The following is a 22,255-nucleotide window of genomic DNA, read 5'->3' on the forward strand; positions in this document are numbered from 1 at the left end:
ATATTTTCATCACAATTGCTACATGGTAAAGTTTGCTACAGATCTATTTATTTGGAATCACATTTAGGCATATTTCAACGATATTTAAAACCTGACGATGACATAAACTGTACAAAAATGATGAATGTTAAAATATTATAGAGGCAGATATGTTAATTTAACCTACAGCTGATACGAACAAATAGTTTTCAATATGAGATATCTCCAACTATGATCAGGTTCACTACCCATAATGCAATATAGTATAGTCTTTTAAAATAAGTTCACTGAAATTACACACTACTTTACTACTAAATTCATTTCCAGTTTCATTGTTTTTCCTCATTTTAAACAAATATATACTTTACAATTCATACATATCGGTAAATTTGACAAAGTAAAACAATGCATGCAATATATAATTTCAATTATAAAGTATTGATTATAAATTTGAAACCAAAATTATTAATACCTATTACAACCAAAAATCCATCGCAACATGATAGCAAAACAAGTACTTTCCCTTCTCTCTCTCTCTCTCTTTAAAAACAAAAATCATATGTAAAAAAAAGATCAGAGGATATTTTATCCTACATACATGTAATATTAAAAGTTGATATATTTAAAAACTAGCTATATCGTGACACCATGTTGAAATCAATTAGCTCGCCCCTTTTCGGGGATGCTAATTCATTAAAAAGGTCCCGTAACACAAGTTTTCGATTCATCGTATAATACGCTTGATTTTTACGATTGATTGTACATTGTACGCAATGGAATCAATCGTAGAAGTTTTTCTACGATTATTGCTAAGTTATCTGTTACGGGTCTCAGGTGCGGTGCTACTGTGTGGTAAGAGAGGGGGCTTGGAGGCCATCCTAAAGGGGGTATCTCACTGGGCTTGAAACTAGTTCGCGACTAGTTCGCGACTACAAATTTTGCTAGTTGCAGAGACGTCTCCGCGACATCTCTCAGACGTCTCATGAAAATTACAGAGTCTCCGAGGAGTCGCAAGAAGATTAAACATGTTTAATATTTTTGGAGACTGTTTCTAGTCTCCGCGACGTCTCCGAGAAGTCTCCATCAGTTGCTGCGACGTCTCGGAGACTAATGATATCCGCGACTGCTGAGACGTCGCCGCGATGTCTCAGAGACGTCTCAGAGACATCGCGAAGACCTGCTGGAGACCAAAAAAAATTCACACCGTTTGACCCACTTCAGAAACCACGTGACTGAACGCGTGCTGATATCCCTCCTCCTGCTCCAAGTCAGGTGTATGATCTTTCAAACGTTCCATCGAGACGTCTCCTTGGTGAGAGCGCAAGCCATTTTTGTCTCCGAGACGTCTCCGCGACTGCAGCGACTGATAAGTTGGAGACTGTCGCGGCGACGTCTCCGTTGGTGAGATAGGGCCTTAGCGCTGCATTGTGTCCTTGAACAAATAAGGTTTTCATGTTGTTAGAAAGAACTATTGCAGTTCAATTAAAAAAAATAAATAAAAATAAGATAGAATAAATAGATGAATGAAATAAAATAAAGATAATCATGATTATTGTGATAGTAATATAACAATAACACCAAAAATAATAAAATAATGATGATAGTAATAATGATGATAGTAATGATAATAATAATATTAATTACAATAATGATGCAAATTGAACTGTAACGATAAATAATAATACTTCAATAGCTAGTACTGATTCTAGTCGAGTAGGCGTTTTCCATACTTTTATTCAACGAATTTTAATTTGAATTAGTGTTCATGTCATCCTTAGCGCTGCATTGTATCCTTGAACAAATAAGGTTTTCATGTTGTTAAAAAAGAACTATCGCAGTCCATAAGGAATAAAAACACGATGACATTAAGGACTGACTTTAATAACAGATGAAAAGGCAAGTCATTTTTTATACGGAAAAATTGACAAAATATATATATATATAAGTATTACGGGTCATTATTTTTACACGCTTTCATCACAAAGTGAAATTTACATATAGATTTCATTCAACAGTTAATTCTTGTACCGAAAAACAGATACACCTGTATTAGAAACCATATTCAATTTCACGATTTCCTCTCTCAATCTCTTCAGGTTTCTAAAATCTAAACCTTTTTTCTAATAAATAAAAACACTGGTCACATAAGACTCGTTTTGCTCATTAATAATTTCTGCAAAGGTTATTTCCGAAAATTGGAAATCACATATTATATTTGCATTTTTAAAGAATGGCACTGATTGTCTTATTTAACCACCTCTTTTTTAACTGAATACATTGGGATTTGATAAATACTTGTATTGGAGATCTATCACGACTCTTTCTCATTCTCTCTCTCTCTCTCTCTCCTACTCTCTCTATTTATACATTCATAATAAAAATGGTTACAGATCTATTGTTTTGTAAACAAAGCTAGAACAAAGGTCTCGATGTTCAATTTTTTCTCAAGTGAATTTTGATAACAACTGAGATGTTCATTGTAGAATGGCAAAATGAAAGCCCATTCTATATACATGACAACAATTTGTTATTGCAATATAATATTACAAAGTAAAAAGAAAATGAATCAAGTCTTCTCTCTCTGACATTTGCCTGTGTGTAAACGCAATATGCCCAATTCATGGTATTGTAGAAACACAGAAAATTCGTCACTCATTCCGTGCCGCTTTGATACAATCAAGTCATCGAAGTAGTGGTACGGTACCCGCTCGAACGTCGAGTCTAATCGCAGAGGGAACGGCCAGAAGCCGTACAGATGGGTTTCTTCACACAACTCTAATGATGCATGGGTCATGAAGAATCCTGCATAATAAAAATAATAATAATCATAATAATCATAATCATAGCGATGATTCAGTCAAGGGAACGATGAAAAAGAAAATAATTATTGCGAATCTTCACTTTCTTTTTATGACTGTTATGGAGAATTTCGCATTAATATTGATCACTTTAAAAATTCTGGATGAGAATGAAAAATACGACCCCGAAAAGATACTCTTCTAAATGTACTCTCATTTATATTATAACAAAATACCTCCTAAAGCTGAAAAATTTGGACAGACAAAGTCCAATTACTCTCTTTTGGAGAAGTACATGTTCCGGACAAAGAAAAGCGGAAATCTGTCATGACGAGATGACTGTCAAATCGGTCTTTGCTGGTGAAATAATATTACAAAAGAATCATAATCTTGTTTTCGGGGTTTACAAATCTTTGCCAACATAGGGTGCGTGTAAAAAAGTGGTCATGTACCTGTGACAAAACTTTGTAACATATGCTTTGATACAAATGAACAATAAACAACCTGACACAATAAGGGTCATTTTGCAAAAAAAGGGGGGTCTATATTTCTTTATCTACAAAGCTTTACCAGTAGATGGCGTCTTGGAGATGTTTCTTGTCTTCCAGAACTCCCAAAAGTTGACGAACTGATTAGGATTCGACAACACAAGATGAGGGGTCTGTGCTTCCCCGGAATCTTGGGCGAGAATGGGCGTAAGACAGACATTATGAAGAGCTGCAGATCCAAAGCAGGCAAGCCAGATGAAGCCATGATACTGGGTGATGTTCTCTTTAAATCGTAGATAATCTTCTTTCGTCTTCAGAGCATTAAATCTAAGGGTCAATACAATGGAAAATGATAGGCATAACTGACCAACATAGGTGTTTTTAACTTTACAGTGGTTTGCGTTCAAGTTGTGTGTGACATGATGGGGTGTCATGAAATAATATGAAACCGATATGTGTTCACTGTCTCCTGGAACATAACTTTTTTTCCGTGGGGAATGTTTTTGCGCTTTAATTAACAAAAAACACTTTGGACTGGAATGACGAAGTCCTGAGTTTAAAATGTGTAACATCTTTCACGCTATCACCATGTTAATTGTTCGATCAAAATTCATGTATCAAAACGATTTTACGTTGTCTTGGGCAAGCACGGTATTTTTTTTTTTCATTTTATCAGATTGAAATTTCTTACTCCTTGTCATTCTATGTGTTGGATGCAATAATATATACCTTACAACATGACATCCGTTGGTCAATCTTCTTCTATTTTCTTGAAGCTAGCGTAAAAAGTGCATATAGTGACAGAAAAACAATGGGAAACATCAGCTTGCAATATTATACCTGATGATATGCACAAAACCGATAGCCAAAATTTAACAAACCTTAAGAGCAATATACGTACAATTCTCATAATTCCTTTTTCCTTGGTTATTTCGTGACAAACTCTGACAAAATAGATTAATGAAAGGAAATCTCAAAGAGAATGTGTACGCGCGTCGGAAATTAACAGGTTACGCACTTACGTGATGGGTCAGAACGGGAACTTTCTTGAGAACGTTAACACTGCAATGAAATATTCTCCTTTAAAGTATCAACCAGACAACAAGGTCTTTTATCTTGCTAGGTCAATCTAACAGCATTATCTTTTCGACTTGGCCAGGATTCGTTATGTTTGTCATGTTGATGTATTGCATGCCGTTGATTACACAGCTATATGTCAACACGACGAGGTACTGCTGAATGTATCTTGCCATGTCAATATAATAACTTTATAATATACGACTTGGTATTATATATCGTAATGTTAACATGCATATCTTTACAAGTCATCTTTGGTAGATCACGTCATTCTCCATCCTGCATGATATCGCAATTAAATCGACATGGCAGGATAAAGCATCTCACCATCTTATCAAGTCCATGGACACTTAAAGCTTCCGCACTGTTCACATACAGCTAACACAAATGTGTAGGTTTTCCCGCATGCAAGGTTGTATATGATAAGGACGTTTTCGCATCGCTACGCAGAAGGCTTAAAAAAACGAAGAAATGCATTAATTTTAAAATACCCTTCATGAAAAAGCCAATCAAGAAGTCGTTGTCGAAAACCGGTGAATAAGAACAGCATTTTAGTCCTTGGATCTGGACAAATGTTATATTTGCAATTTTTCGTCAGCTCCGATACTTAGGACGAAATTGTTTTTCCGCTTTTGCAATTTTCTAAAAAGACCTCCTGGTTGTTTATTGTTTTCGATGGGTATTTTATTACATTTTCTTTGTTCTTAAAACTGTTCTAAGTCGCAGTGCCAAGACTCCCTGTTTTCTTCACCAAACAAACGCTGATTACATTGTGAAAGTATTGTTGCATCATGAACGGTAGGAGAGATCGATTAGGGTCTTTCACACGTGAATCTTGAATCATGATTGTAATGATGATTGCAATTTGTCTTACGAATCATCAGACTTTTGACAGGGTAAAGTTGTATCGTAATTTGTGAACTTAACTGGAATTCACCTCCGGAGTAGAATTTGAATTCGTGATTTTGATTAGTATTCGTGATTCTAGTTTGGTTTCACACGTGCTAACAACTCTTCATTAGCCTTATTTTACACTGGAATCATTGTTCAAATTATGATTTTTTTTACCGTGTGAAAGGGCGTTTAGTTTATCAGTTAGATCCTTTTATAGTATTAAGCGTTCTCGGGTTCACCTTCCTGTCCCGTTGTTCCAAGTGAATTAAGGTGGTACCATCGCCTTCATTGCAAAGTTCATGTTTAAGAACAAAAAGTAACCACTAACCTCCTATAGAATATACTTGGATTAAATGTTGTGATGTTGCTTTTCCATCCAGCGTCGTGTGCATATTTATCGATTGGTGCAGCATTACATCTTGAAAATGAAAGAATATAAGGAATTCGATATACGATTAATACATGCGCTTAGATAGATAGATAGATAAATGGTATTTATTGTGATAAAAATTCAATTAGCAGCCAAAGGCTGAATTGTATGAATTTGTACATAGTAAAATTTTAGTAAACAAACAAGCGAAACAGTAAAAAAAATAACAAAGTATACTAATGTATAATACTGGAAAGGGAATACAAAAAGAAAAGTATAGAGAGGGAGAAGAAATGTCAAATACAGGAATGGGGAAAGGTTAGGAGTAGACTAAATGTATATACCTTTAACATAATGCACATTTTTTAGATAACAAGTTGAATTTGTCTTCTATTAGTTCATAATATCGATTAGAATAATGAAGAGTAGTAAAAGCAAATGTTTTGTCAAATACATCTTTTAACGATGGTCTATTCTGCGAAAGATATAATGTAATAACAATCATTGGAAATGACCTTCAGGTAAGAAAAGCTGACTCAAAACGCCATGAAAGCATTAGAAATGAAGGTAAGTCACAATAAAACTATGACTTTGGCCATTTAGCTTAATTATTCTTCGGGTATTGTTGGGTCAGTAAAAGAGGGTTGACGACTACCATGAAAATATGCGACGAAAACTCGCACTGTGGGAGCCTTTAATAGTTGCTCCTCCTTCTCCTCCTCCTCCCCTCCTCGCTATCATCGTCATCAACATAATCCCCATCATCATCATCATCGCCATCATCGCCACCTCCACCAGCACCCTAAAGCATTTTTCGTCTTTGCATTTCCCATTTCCCTTCATCTGAATAATATTTTTATAATTTAATTCCTTAAGAACATTTTACCTGAATATCATATCGAAGCCATCTATTTCAGCACCACAACCACTGTTGAGAAGACTTCCACTATTTCCTATAACGGCACAGCGTTTATATCTCTTGCCACGAAACGGCGACTCCTGGTCAAGACAAAAAAATACGAAATGGCATATTAGTAAGATACTACTCGATTTATTATATACTACAAACTTAGAATAAATTTCATTTCGTTCGACGCTTTCTCCCTGTCGACTTCGCCGACTTTACCAAGTTCATATTTTAAGGTCAAGTCTACCACCCTAAAGTTGACTTGAATCATTAGAGAAATATCGACCAAGCATAAATACACTACAAGTTTTATCAAATATAAGAAAGTATATACAATTTTAAAGTTTTCCTTACTTCTCACAAAGTAGTTACAAGCAACCACTGATATGCAAAGCAGTCGATAAAAATACACTTACTTATTATTTTTTTTGTTTGTGTTTGTTTTATTTGAATTATACAATATTTCAATTCTCCAGCTTAATTTGACCATCATCATTTTATTATTTGAATTATACAGTATTTCAATTCTCCAGCTTAATTTGACCATGGAGCTAGCTCTATGATTTGACGATAAGGACTTCATGACTGATTCCCAAAATGTTTAAAAATGGTCACGGTCATGACGGTAATTAAACTATTTCATGGATGAGCAAAAGTTTGTTTCACATGACAATGACAAAACGAATTATTTCATATAATAAAAAAACCACAAAAAATAAGAAAAAAAGTAAGTGCCACAACACTGGGATGGATTTTCCCTTCCAGAATTTCGGACAGAATAAGTCACCGGTTATTAGACCATGAATCATTTTCTCAATTTTCGTTTTGCTCTTATTGAAGAAATGACGTCATATTCGTGACAGTTTTATCAATAGCGCCATCTCTATTAGGGAAACTCTGCGATGAACTGGAAATGGTACACGAAACATGGTAGAAAGCGTATACAAAATTACATTCTCTAAAAGGTTTACAAATTTTATAGCAATAGGACATTCTATGCTAATGACCCTTTGTTGAATGTATTGTGCATTATTTTCATATCTTATATTTGAATATTTTCTTTTAATTTAAAAGAAAATATTCAAATATAAGTTGCTGGAAGGACTGAAATTACCAAACCTTTGGTGCTAGACAAAGTGTAATGCGACTGAAGAGAGTATTTCTTTCCACATAGGAAACTCAAAATTGCTCACCTAATTTAAATGTTTAATTTCAGACCTCAATATGTTATCATTATACAGATCGATCACTGATTTCCGCTACCTGGCCCCTTCTTTATTAATATATCATACTATTTCCCATCGTTGGCTAATCTAGTAAGGCCGTGATAATCGATATGATACTGTAGTGGCATAAGGTGTTTTTTTTTCAGGTCGTGTGGTCCAGTTGTTAGAGCATTGGACTCATAATCGCAAGGTTGTGAGTTCGAATCCCACCTCTGCCATTGTCTCCACTTTGATAAAAAGGCCCAAGAGTGATATCTGTCGTCTATTACGTCAGCCACTATGACTGATTAACCTACACGTAAAATGTTTCCAAGGTAACTGGTTATATACCAGCTTGGCGTTTGCCAGCAAAAATGCTGTCCTGCCGAGTTCCTCCGAGAGTTACCACAAATAGAAATAGAAATCGAAAAGCAGAGGGAAAGAAAATTAAAAAAGTATCAGATGTGAAATTAAATTGAACGAAAATCTAACTGAGAATAAAAACAAGTAAATATTTACCTGAGGTATACTCTGTCTGAACTGTGCCGACACATTGTAAGCTTGCACTCTCTTAGTCGTTACTCCATCGGGAACCTTTGTGCTTATGTAGAACGGAAGTAAAGAACCTAATGGGGAGTTTTTCTGAGTTACAATGAGATTATTTTCAGCATCGATGCCACTCTCTAAAAGCTCTAGCCTGAAGGATAAATATGAATATTAGCATTAGAAAATAAATTATACATACTGGCATAAATACCGTTTATAGTGGGGGTTGGGGGACAGTGTGGGAACATTATTTTAAATCAGTAATATTAACAAATTCGAAAGTTGTCTGAAATATTGCTAATACGAGGCAACTCCTGTCAATAAGTCTATCAATTTTAATGAAGATTTGCTTAAAGTTACAAAAATCCGCAAAGACGTTTTTGCTCCTGAATAAAAAAAATATATAATTATCTGATGTCCTTCACAACAGATAAATAAGATAGTAAACAGTTGGAAAGTTAGTGCATTTTATTGACTGAATCTATCATGGCGGCTATGGTTTTGGGCCTCCCCTGCACACCCCTACCCCTTCCAAATCCAAGAGCCCCCCCCCCCGACTCCCGGGTGCATCATTACTTCGTCTTTTTATATGGTAGAAAAGCGAGTCCAGTCATGAGAAGTCATCCCCGGTCAAGGACAAGATTACATCCCATCCCGTTTGTTTTTGACATTGGGTAGCATTCGCATTTAGATCATATTTTGAACACTATCAAGATAAAGACTTGGCAGTACTTATGAGAAAATAATAGAACGAGACATCGATTCCTTTATTTGCAGCCCTACCTTTCATATTTGCTATTTATCAAACTGAATCTACCGATCAATAGTATGCAAACAAAACACTGTACTAGCTATCACTATAGGTTATGTAAATTTAAACAGTAGAATGTTTGTTGTAAGAGTCTGTTTTTAATGTCTGTTATCACCGGGATTATGACAGTAGAAGCTAGTACTCGTCGACATCATAATGTAGAAAAAAGGTCAAATTTTCAAAGTAAGGAAGAATAGCAAGACTGTGATGCGATTATATTTCCTTTCCTGCCAAGGCAGCCATACACTCCAGTGGAATAAAAGAGACGAGTTAATTGTAGAGGTGTTGTAGCTCAGTGAATAAGTATCCAGACTTTGAACCACAAGGTCACACCTGCCACTCTCCGCCCAGGTGTAGTAAATGGGAACCCGGTATGAAGGAATTCCTTGAATGTTCAAGCGTCCGATCAGGATAGCCGCGCTAAACCCGGGGTAATAGTATGCAGCGCTTAAAGCCCCAGTCTCATATATAGACACGGATCCTCACGGATCAACACGGCAATGCCGGCATAATCCGTGGAGGCCATGGATCGTTTTGCCCGGATTAAGTGTCGACGAGCGTCAATGATAGCACACACGGCATCTTCACAGGGATCTACACGGACCAACACGTCGGTAACACGGACCTTCAAGTCAGCAATACGGACTAACACGTCAGCTACACGGACCAACAGGCAAGGGCGCCGGAAGCGGGGGGGGGGGCAGGGGGGCACTTGCCCCCCCCCCCCAAATAAAATCTTGGGGGCAAAACGAGATTTTGCCCCTCTCCCCAATGTGCCCCCCTAAAGAAAAAAATGATAAATTATTCAAGGACAAAAGTAAACGATGAAGGCACTTTTCTGCCTAAAAATTGTGATTTCTATTGTCAAAAATGAAAAAAATTCGCCCCTGACGGGGCAATCACATAATCATAGTAAGCCTCGCGTCTTTTGACGAACATGTTCCTCTATGAAACATACCTTTGAGAAGCCCCTTTTCCATCTTATTACAGTGTGATAACGTTTAACCTTTTAATGAATATATTTCAGACTAAAAACGAATGGCAAATTGAAAGTGGTTCACCAATGCAATGCTGGTTGTGTCGGCTAACAAACGCGCGGTCGCCCAGAAACGCTCAGACCGGACCCGATATCACTAACGCGCGTGAACTTACTCGAGCAACATATGGAATCTGAAAATGACTGCAAAACAGAAAAGGTTAAATAGTTGAAGAGGCTTGAGTAGTTGGATTATTGGATAAATGAGAAGATGCTAGCTTGAGTCGGTGAATGGAGTGCAGAGCAGGAGTACTTAATCTATCAAATACTCATCCCTCTTCTACCTTTTCTGGTTTACTGTCTGTTTCAGGACTACGCGCATTTAAACAAAAAACTACTCGACTATCAACGGTTCACTTCCTCAAAATATTGCTAAATTTTAAACGTCAATAAATGTTTTATTTGTTATCCGATTTTGATGAAATTTTTGGCATTTTGCTCAGTGAATTCTACTCTATGTATTAAGACATAAATATTTTCAGCCCGGACCATCCCTTTTTCATGATTATTTACAAATGAATATTTCCTACAATTTCATAATCATCATTTCCTAGTTATGGTCACATTTTCCCCAGAAAATATGTAAAGAAAAAGGAAGATTTTGAAGGGGTCATCTAAAAGTGCTTCCCAGCCATACAAAACATGCAAAAGGAAACACATAAATCGAGTAATAAATGTTTTAAACTTTAATGATTTTCAGAAAAGTTTTAAATTGTTAGAGAATTAAGCTTGACATATTTCTTTTTCCTTCAGTTACAAAATATGAAATGTATTGCCCATGCATGGATAATCAGGGACTATCTCCAATGCTGATGTCAGAAGTGATTTGCATAGAATGGGTATTTAAGTGCTTATCGATGTCTGCCACGTCAGAACAGTATGACATTTAGAACTTGAAAAGACATTCATAAGAATTTATTTTCTTTCTGTTGTTGCGCTTCTTCTGCTTAATACACTCCTTGTTCTGACAGGAATTACTTGAAACTTATGATTGTGCTCTTCGCGTTGTCCGTGTATGTAAATGTACATATAAATATTACTGAAAAGATATTGCATGAAAAATGTAATTTCTGGTATTTTGAGTCAATATAGGAAATTTAATTGATCAGACACAAAAAACACATTCCGAAGCGATCGTTTTGCGCGTAGATTTCATAGGTTCTCATAGATTGTGAGTGTAGTCTTTCGAAGTGAATTCTAGTCTTTTGTAGTGAATTCTATATGTTTGAATTTCAAGAAATTTATTTTTAAATGCTCTTAGAAACGCAACTTGTATACACCATTTTTACACAAAGTCCTTACCGTGGGGGGGGGGTCCACTCCCACACCCTCTCCCGCTCGATCGCTTCGGTATCTCACGCTGTCAAAAATATTGTGCCCCCTTCGGGATTTTGCCCCCCCCCAAAAAAAAAAAAAAACTGAAAGTGTTCCGGCGCGCCTGCCAACAGGTCAGCATCACGGAACACGTCAGCTATATTGACTATATAGCACGGCAAATGAAAATCTGCGCATAAAAATGAGCTGATTTTGTTTTATTTATTTCACTCTTTTTCTCATCATTGCTGCAACATTGTAATTTTTTCTGAGTGAATTACAAAATATATAAAAATCCAAACTTCCTTAACCAGTAAAAAACGCTGTTTTATTTTGTATGCAACACAGTTTACTGTTTGTACAGTAGTTGTTAAGTACTTGAAATCTTAAACAACAAATTCAATCTTTAATATTTAAGCTTAAATACATTACGCATATGTTTATGTCAACTGTTTAACATCTACTGAAAAGTTCATTAAGTAAACAGCATTGTAAACCATTGATGGGAAAAAAGGACACGGACTGCTAAGGATACTCTAGGCAGCTACACGGACCTGCACGGCAACTACACGGACCTAAACGTCAGCAACACGACCCGACACGTCCGCTACATGGACCAACACGTCAGCTACACGGACCATCCCGGATTGATTGTCTACCCGGCAGTCCACGGATGACGCCGAATGTTTTTGACAGCCAAAAACTGCCGTGTTGGCCTCCCGGACGTTCAAGGACCATCACGGACCACCACGGACCTTCAAGAATGCCCAAGGCGCCAACACGGATCCCTCCCCGGACCACCCTGGATCAGATACGGGATGGTCCGGGGTCTATATGTGACTGGGGCTTTAGCAAAATTTGCCTTAAGCGCTATATAAACATTGCATATTATTATTATTATTATTTATTGTATGTTAAATCATTTTGTTACAGGTGCCTATATTCATGATATTTGAATAATGGAAACGGTAAAGTAATCATTAATACTAGGAATGATGATGAAAACTACATGACGTGAATAAACTACTTTGTAATAGTCATTATGTAAACTATTATATTATAATCTTCGAAATGAAAATACTTTGAATGCTGACAATCGTTTGAATAGGATCCATATCAAAATCCTGCGAACTTACCTGAGATGGTTAAGGTTTGTTAGGTTTCTACTCCATCCGTGATTTAACAGCCTTTCATAGAGAAAGAGTCGCTCGGAGTTAGTATCCTGAAAGCGCCAAAGCTTTTCTGTCAGATAAGGACTGGAGGGATAAATACAGATTTAATTCTTTGGTTTGAAAGGATTAAGAAAATACATCGTTACGGGGATGATATTAAATTATGTTTTTGAATTTTCTTTTATGACATTTCATCTAACATTGATGAACTTGTCTGATAATGTCTGGACATTGACTTTCACAACGAATTGCCCAGATAGGCCGCATAAATGGCAGAATAACATGCTATGTTACTGATATCTCAATGACTCTCACTTTTGCTATTATTTTTGTGCGATATAGGCGTAATGCAGTAGTTTCATGAAACAGTAAATCATCGTCTACATCATATCTGTCAACGCATTCTTATATATATCCTCTCGCAGGGAGCTGAATTCTAATGTCAGTTCAATAGAATAAGCTCGATGTTTGGTAGAACATTCTGCTTACTTTTTGTTATTTTCAAACGAATACACAAGACAGGGGCCGCGGAACGGTTTTCAAAGTAGGGAGGGGGGACTGAGGCCAAAAGTTGGGGGGGGCTGGCCATGCAAACATATGGTCATTCTTACGTTTTTGTACAGGGTTTTGGAAAAAAAAAGTCCATGGCCCCTGCAAGAAGCAATATTCAAACACCATGATCGTTATTATTTTAAAAAATTATTATCATTAGGAAATATTAATTTAACCTTGATATCTTACCTTTCTCGAGTTTTATTCTTGAGTAGTATAGGATTTGCTTTGAAGTTACCGTTCAAAATATCGCTGTACCAGATTTCATCATAAGTCGGTATGTTTCCCTTTCCGGTTATCCTGATATTGTCCTCGTTTGTTATAACTGTTTTAATGCCTACGACTTCTTCATGAATAACTTTCCCGTTTCTCATAGTCTTACGAATGACTCTAACCCGTTTCTTTGATGGTTTGGCAGGCAAGGTTTTATTTTTAAGCGTTGGCTTGTTCCCTGACGCTGCCACCCTTGCTGTGTCAACGACACCGTCTCTAGCCACTGCTTCAGGTTTGTCCTTGTTCTGCACAGCAATGCCAATGTTACCTTCATCTTTAGCATGTTTAGGAGTGTCCTTCTCTATGATGTCTCGGTTCGGTTGATTGTCTTGGTCTCTTGTATCAAGATCTAAGTCGTTCTTCAAATGATCCCCATCAATGAGGACCGGTAGAACTCTTCTCCCCTCATGATCGGTTTGTTCTTTGTCGAATACTTCGACATTTTCTTGTACATGCTTTGGATCTTTGAGATCGCCCTCAAGCTGATGCAGTTCATTGTTGGATTGAAGCCTGGCATGTAGTTGGAAACTATTTACCCATTCATTAGCTTGTTCCTGTTCAATTTCTTCAAACCCTGTTAGATCCTTCGATCTTTCCTTGTCGGTCAACGTTCGGGTCATGTACTGTCCGTCTGCTTTCCGCCTGAAAAAAATTCCAATCGATTCTGTCATAATGGTGAAATTATATTGTGACCAAACCATTTGAGAATGAAACTGTACAATCTCCTACATTATGAATAGGGAAAATTCGAACTAGATTTAAATCAAATATATTGACACATAAACACAAGCTCTAAAATTTGACACCATTGTGAAAAATGTCTCGCCAAGCCGACTTATAAAATGATGTGTACATGGCAAAATGTATTATATTGACAAGTTATCAAAAGTTGTGTCGTACCAATTCAACTTACAGGTTATCATATCTCCCCATGTCGACAGTATGTTACATTCTATAAGTCGACTTCGCAAGAAACCTTACTCCTCCATGCCGATTTGCTACTTAAGGCTATTTATTCGGCATGGTACAACTGGGTGTTGTGGCGTGCGCCTGTAATCCTAGCTATGCGGGGAAGTTACAAATTGATGTAGAGGTTCGAGGTTCGAGCCCTGGTCACGTCTTTCGGATGGTGACGTTTAAGGTCGGTCCAAGACGTAAATAATCATATATGATCGATACACGTCTGACAAACTCAAATACACACACACACATAGGAAGATATATCACCAAATTACCAAGTATATGGCACTTTAAAGATTCTATGTCAACATCCACGAAACTTATAATAAGTCTTATTTATGTACCTCGATTTTAAGACAGTGTTCAGATCCAACATATTCTCACGCTGTTCATTGACATGTTCTCTGCCCAGTAGCCTGTGTAATTCATCGTCGCCAGAGGTCGCTCTCATGGAGTTGATCACAAATAAAACGAGGCATGACGCACCAATAAGTGTCAAGTATTTGAATACTACCCGTCTTCTAGAGATCATGACTGTAAAGGATGAAAAGGGACATGTAGATTACCCAATGATCAAGAAATATTTTTTTATAAATAAAAAAAAACAACACACAATCATGTATGAATATATCGCGGAGGAGGTTTACGGTACACCATGATTAAAGTCCTGGCAGGACAGAGAAAAGAAAAATGGATAGTATTGGAGGTGAATTGGAAAGGTGAGAAAGTGGAGATTTGAAAGGAGAATATTCTTTTTCGAAATAAGTGCCACTCGCCCCCCCCCCCCGGATCCGCCTATGGGTTTCCAACGTGTTTTTTTTAAGAAAAATTTAAAATAAAATCCGATAATAACGATGAAATGTGTGCCTTATTGAGGAACATATGTCTACGAAGCCTAATGGTGATTATGTAAAAAACAATTGTTGCCTTATTTTAAATACGTTGATGATCTTACGTTACTTGAAAACAGAAAATAATGTACAAAAATTATCAATATTACAAAATGCATTAGATGATCTATTAGAATGGACAGACAGTAATCATATCAAACAAAATCCTAGTTAGTGCATGGCAATGAACGTAATATTTATGAAAAATGCACCCTTTTGTGAGTTGTTGCATATTGGCTTACGTTGATACTTTAGATTTTTTGATGAGTTTATATCCAACATAGATTAAAATGGGACTTCCATGTAAATGAAAGATTAAAAAAGCGCAATAAAAAACTCTGTAGAGATGAGATTAGTGAAGAAATATAAAATCACCGAGTTCTGACTTAATTTAAATATACATCCGCCCCGTGTAAGAATCATTGTGTGCCTTTGCTTAGTGGAAGATTAATTTTAGACCATATACAAACATTACAAAAAATCCAGAAAAATGTTTGTAAAATTATCTGAGGTAAATAATATTTAAATTATGAAAATGCCTTAAAACAATTCAAGTTGGATACACTAAAAGACAGAAGTGAACAATTATGCTCTGACTTTGTAATATATGTGAGCAAAAATCCACATTGTAAAACCTGGTTACCAGAAAAGAACGTTGTTGACATGACTTACCGCAATAAACAAAATATGCAATACAAGTGCAGGACCCCCGTTTTAAACACAGCGCAATACCTTATTTTTATCAATCTCCTTAAATAACTCTTGCGGTGCATATATAATTTAATTTTGTATGGTGGATAATTTCTTAATGTACCATAGTTTTATCACTATCATTGATGTATACTACATGTATAATTGTTACACCTCTGTATAAATTTCGGCTTTTTAGTTGCAGTATGTTTACGATTATTTTTCTGGAAATAGAAATGAAATGAATGAAATGTGACGATCCTTGGAGTTTGGTATAGTATAGCCTAATATGGAACCAAGATAGGTCCATGGTATTACCGGCCTCTGATGGTTCACAATGGCTAAAACACTCTAAACAATGAAATGATAAATCAACATACGTGTCCATTTGACCTAATGTTATATCCAACCTTGCATAAAGTTGACTCCAACATTTAAGATGCAACATAATGGATTTAATGCATCGATAAACCGGGAAAAAGAGCCAATTTTTTTTCCTTCTCACAGAAGGGGCGGGATGAGACAGTAAGAGATGTGAAGTCAGACATGAGAAGAGAGTGCTAAATTATTTATACAAATAGAGATTCTTATTTACCAAACTAATATATATCGCGCTCATATTAATTTCAGCGGATTGCTTAACGCTGTATCTAATGATCAGAAAAATATTACGTAAGACATACGTAGGCCTACAATGTCCAAAACCCAATCGAGCCCTTTGTAATACTAAGATCTAGTACATATGCAAGCACATGCAAATCTATTTCATGGGACTTATGTAAATCAGTGAACATTCGGTACCTATTGCAATAATATAAAAATCAATTCTTGAAAGATTTCAAAGACTTCGAAACCAATAGAGCAACTGCCATTCAGTTAAAAAAGGAGAGAATGAAAGAAAATCCCACTGACTGTGTTCTCTTTTCCCTTACAGCAGCCGTAGCAGGATGTATGTATCGCGAATTGGTCTTCACTCTCAATAGGCACTTTTCGCTCATCAACGGTAACGGACCTCTTCGACTTGATTTTGGAAGACCATTTCGTAAAAAAAACTGTCCTGCAATGCAAGTTGTGTGACATGAGAAAATGTTGACTCACCGCATCCACAACGGGAACATTCAATCTGCAGTTCGTGAGCAAAGTTATAGTTGCTATGGTACAGCGACATCTCTGATTTGGGAGGATTTTCGAAAGCCACATGTGTGTCACCCTAGCGCTCCAGGTAGCTCTGGAAGCGACAGTCAATGAACGCTCCTCTAGATAGATTTTGTATTATTGCATGGCATGGAGTAGCAACAATAATTTTGCACACGAACCGCAGATCTAATGTCCCCGTTGCTGTGAATGCGAAAAGTGTCTATTATGAGGGCCCACCAGTAAGCATATGACTTTTCTCACTCTCCATCTGTCGTTTTGACAGTACTATAATAATAATCAATCTAGTATTGATTTCTTTCCAAAGTCTGAATACTTGATAAACTATTAATTTTTGAATCAACATAGTACTGCCACAAAACAAATAATTAGTGTCGCATGATACAATATCAATATTGGAATGAATGTGCTTGCAAGTGATAAAATTCCAGAATGAAATATTGAAATTAGCCAGGGAATCAGCTGAAGATGGTTTGAAACTATAAAGAAAGGCACGATGACGGGATTGACTCAATGTTATACATAATCTCTCTTTTAGCACCCCCCCCCCTCGTGCCACTATACAGACACACAAGTATCCCAAAGGGAAATGATATGCAATATCTTTTATTAAAAAAAGACTTTATGAGTATTAGACGGTCTATTTTTTTTACATTGCTATCCGATCATCCATAATTTGATCATAATCTAAATATCGAAAATAAAATCGTATTCATCAAGTTTTGATTCATTACATTTTGAAACCTGTCGTTAGCTTTGCGAAGTCCCCAAAATACGTTCCATTTTCTCTCAATTCGTCATTATACTATATGAATAAGTATGCGGAGGATATGAAATGAAAATAATAATAATAATAATCATAACTCAGTTCCGAAAACTGTTCTCCCAGCGGGCCCTGCTATCATTACCCCGGCTTTAGCACGGCTTCCTTGATGGGGCGCTCGAGCATTCGAGGAATTTCTTCCTACCGGGTACCCATTAACCTCACGTGGGTCGAGAGCAGTACAATGCGGATAAATATCTTGCTGAAGAAATTACGCCATGGCTGGGATTCGAACCCATGACCCTCTGTCTCAAAGTCTGTCATTAGATTCGTTGTTTGATATCGATCATTCATTCCATTTTACAATAACGTCATCACTCGTGTATTCTATATATATATATATATATATATATATATACACTCAGCAAAAAAAGTTCTTGGAAACTTATAAAAGTTAAAATATTCCATATAGATATTTGATTAAAGGCAAATTATTGTATGTCAACATGACCAGACAATATTCCTCTTCCAGTATGACATGAAATTTTCATGTGAACAGTCATGCATGGGTGGTTAAATGGTTTAAACAATAGCAATGTCAGTAAAAGAAAATTGCAAGAAATGGGTCAGTCAGTGCATGGCTGGTTATTGGCATTAAACAATAGCAATATCAGTAAAAGAAAATTGCAAGAAAACGAACAGCCATTCTTTCAGTTTGAAAGTTTATGTGGCATCAATATCCATTTAACGATGAAAGCAAAATTAAAGTCGAATACAACTCTAAAAGTAGAGAGAAAGTTATCCACCTTGGATGCATCACTATTCCACTGGAATTTTAAGTCAAAGTTAGTCAATGACAAAATGTCAAATTTCAGTATCTTGGCATAAGCAAAAGAAAATTCAATATCTCGTTTGTTCACCCTGGCTCTGAATGAGTGCAGCACATCGAGGTCTCATGCTAGTCACAAGTCGGCGAATTTGCTCTGGGGTGATGTTGTCCCATTCTTCCCGGAGATAACGCCGGACATCTCTAAGAGTGTCTCCTGGTTGAATTCTTTGATTGACCAATTTTCCTAGCTGATCCCACGAGTGTTCAATCGGGTTCATGTCTGGTGAACAAGTGGACCATGGATCCAAGAGCTGAACGTTGCGGTCATCAAGAAATCTTGGACAATGTTTGCTCGATGGGGACGCGCATTGTCATCTATACGAAAATCGGTCAATCAAAGAATTCAACTAGAGACACTCTTCAAGATGTCCGGGGTTATCTCCGGGAAGAATGGGACATCACCCCCATGACCCCAGAGCAAATTTGCCAACTTGTGACTAGCATGCGACGTCAATGTGCTGCACACATTCAGAGCCAGGGTGGACAAACGAGATATTGAATTTTCTTTTGCTTAGGCCAAGATACTGAAATTTGACATTTGTTTCATCGATAAACTTTGCTTTAAAATTCTAGTGGAATAGTGATGCATCCAAGGTGTATAACTTTCTTTTCTCTTTTAGAGTGGTATTTGACTTTAAGTTTGCTTTATCGTTTGATGGATATTGATGTCACATAAACTATCAAAACTGGAAGAATGGCTGATCGTTTTCTTGCAATTTTCTTTTACTGACATTGCTATTGTTTAAAGCATTTAATCACTCATGCATGACTGTTCACATGAAAATTTCATGTCATACTGGAAGAAGAATATTGTCTGGTCATGCTGACATACAATAATTTGCCTTTAATCAAATATCTATATGGAATATTTTAACTTTTTTAAGTGTCCAAGAACTTTTTTTTGCTGAGTGTATATTGTTTTTTTTTTTTGCAATTCGTCGTGCAATGTTTGATCCGGACGCATTTGCCCATTACATGATTGCAAGCGCGCACCGGGACCTCCAACACTATACACTAGTAGATGTATATGTTGACACTAAAGCAATCGCTCGCCCTCGAAATGCGGCAGAAACGAATCGAAAGGTACAGCCGCCATCTTAAAGAGAGTAACAAAAAAAAAACCCAAACCCCGATTGTTTAGCATGATGACCCTGGGGTAATTTTTGTATTCTTCTAAAAAAAAAATAATGACAAATGAAACGGTGGTAAGTAAATCTGGAAATGAATCTTTAATCTCGTTTTGCCCTTTTTATTTGACAATAAAACCAACACAAAACGGGCACAAAACAGAAAAAAGCGCAGGATGAGTTGGGTCCAGGTTTTATTTGGAAATTCTCAACAGAACGATTACACCCTTGTGATCTATCCGGTATGTTGGTATAAACACTTATACACACGACTGGCCGAGACTTTTGCTGGTCATTTGCCTGATCTTCAAATAGTACTGCTTGCGCTCCTTTGGAATATGTAAAGAATAAGTTTTACCAAATTATTGACCTTTAGAGTTATTTCATATTTCATTCAGTTTGATAGTACATGCGTGTACGATATCCATATATTCCATTTTGATCGAGTTAAAGCCACCACAGGAAAATGTTGATTTGAATAAATAACGGGCAAAACGCTGAAAATTTAATCAAAATCGGATTTAAAATAAAAAAGTTAAGACATTATAAAGTCTCGCTTATTTTTCAAAAAACAGTGGCATGCACAGCTTAGTGACATTCAATTGAGAGAGACAGCCGGTGATATCCCTCACTATTTCTTTTGTTTTGTATTGGTTGAAATACACAATATTTCATTTTTTTTATACAAAATTAACAACATGGACCACCTTGAATGAACAATGCTTATTCCATATATCCATGGAGGAATCATTGTTATTTTACTTCAAAATGAGGAGAAAAGTAGAATATTTCATATTTCATATAATAGAATACAAAGGAAATAATGAGTGGATGATGTCATCAGTCACCTCATTTGGGCATTTTCACCACAGATGGACAACACAGAGGGAAAAAATCAAGTTGATATTCATGTCAATAGCTTTATATTTCTTTAATGATACGGGACCTGAAGTTTCTGGGACAATTTTTTTACGACTCTGGCAGCCATTTTTTATTTCAAAATGGCTGCCAAAGTATAGATACAAATTAGTGTTGAAAAAAGTATTTTGATACATATTTTGTTTTGACAGATTTTTAAAGAACAGGTTTGATCATGGTGTTTTCGCCTGTGATTTAGCTTGCTATTATAACACTTTTTAAAATCCCATAGAAAGAAACACCAGTAATTAATTCATCTGAGTAAAATCATTGATGAAGTATGTGCTATGGTATACCGAAAACATGAGCTTTTTTATCATTTCCCGGAAAAGAGGATTATTATATGAAACTCGGTAGATTTCCTCTCTAGGTAACACCCCTCCCTTCTACACCAAAATTAAAGATTACCAATTAACAATGAAGCCAAAGGGTATACCCATTAAATATATGTAATGTCAGTTACCAAGTGGAAAATGTAATGTCAGTTACCGATATGTAATGTCAGTTACCATGATGAAACGTTTGTTACCAGTTTTGAAATGCAAATGTGTGATCAATTTTATGGTGAAGAAATATTGTATACTTGTTATTAAGTCTTTCACTTAGTTTAAAAGTCACACCAGAAGGAGCTTGCTTTTGACTTTTGAAACATATAGTTCACAAGGAATAATATATGAAATTATGAAGGAAGTTGCATTCCCATCGTGCAAAAAAGAAAACTATGAAAGTGCACTGCACATGCACTTAGGTACCTAATTGTTCGTATCAGACATTTTTTTTGTTCTTAAATTCAAATGAAAACGTGGAAGAAAGTGGCAAAGAAAAATCACCTTTTCAATCATTTATAATTATTCCAAATCGGCTTTTTATTCTATATTTAACCATGGACCTATTACGAGATAGGTCCATGATTTAACCTATACTAGCACTTAAACACGAAAAGTTACCCCTGTACTTTAGAGCATTAACGATTCCAATTCAGAATCCGAATCACTCAACGATGATTTAGTCATGTTAGTGTTTCGACCACAAGAGCCCAACTTTTCAATTTCTTTCCGATCGTGTTGCATGGTAGTCCTCGGTACTATATAAATGTAGGCATATATATGTATATAGGCTAATACTTCTAATGAAACTTTATCTTACCTTTAGTTTCGTAATAATCCAAATTTTGGTAAAATGCAGCAACACTTTCCTGCTTTCAGTTGACCAATCAAATACAAACAGGTTAACGTCCACGCTGTGTCACCATGCTTACAGAGTAAACATTAAGGTTTCACAATAGCGGTTATGAGACGAGGCGATACCAGGGAAGCCAATGGACAAAGGGCTACCAAATCAGAGCAAATTGTACCTGTATTATGGAAAGTCAACAGACCGGCTCAAACACAGTATGCACCAACGAAATGAACTGATTGTCAATCGATATTATTACGTAATT

The 22,255-nt window shown here is 36.3% G+C and overlaps 1 protein-coding gene across 1 annotated transcript; it reads right to left on the minus strand.

Moving 5' to 3' along the window:
* Nucleotides 1–1,699: 1,699 nt before the first annotated feature.
* LOC121423818 lies at nucleotides 1,700–22,125 on the minus strand. The gene is made up of 9 exons (XM_041619316.1): nucleotides 21,961–22,125; nucleotides 14,727–14,916; nucleotides 13,339–14,064; nucleotides 12,562–12,681; nucleotides 8,238–8,415; nucleotides 6,493–6,605; nucleotides 5,565–5,654; nucleotides 3,348–3,592; nucleotides 1,700–2,781 (listed from the first exon to the last, which is right to left on the minus strand). Exons 2-9 carry the CDS (start codon nucleotides 14,912–14,914, stop codon nucleotides 2,546–2,548), a joined length of 1,896 nt encoding a protein of 631 aa, XP_041475250.1. The 5' UTR covers nucleotides 14,915–14,916; nucleotides 21,961–22,125; the 3' UTR covers nucleotides 1,700–2,545.
* Nucleotides 22,126–22,255: the final 130 nt, after the last annotated feature.

This window comes from Lytechinus variegatus, chromosome 11 (assembly GCF_018143015.1).
Source record: "Lytechinus variegatus isolate NC3 chromosome 11, Lvar_3.0, whole genome shotgun sequence".
NCBI lineage: Eukaryota > Metazoa > Echinodermata > Echinoidea > Temnopleuroida > Toxopneustidae > Lytechinus > Lytechinus variegatus.

Coding starts and splice junctions, on each gene's coding strand:
- LOC121423818 (XM_041619316.1), bottom strand. CDS start 14,914: ATGATCTCTAGAAGACGGGTAGTATTCAAATACTTGACACTTATTGGT. Junction 14,065..14,726: donor AACACTGTCTTAAAATCGAG/GTACATAAATAA, acceptor AATTTTTTTCAG/GCGGAAAGCAGACGGACAGT. Junction 3,593..5,564: donor CCAAGTATATTCTATAGGAG/GTTAGTGGTTAC, acceptor ATTGACCCTTAG/ATTTAATGCTCTGAAGACGA.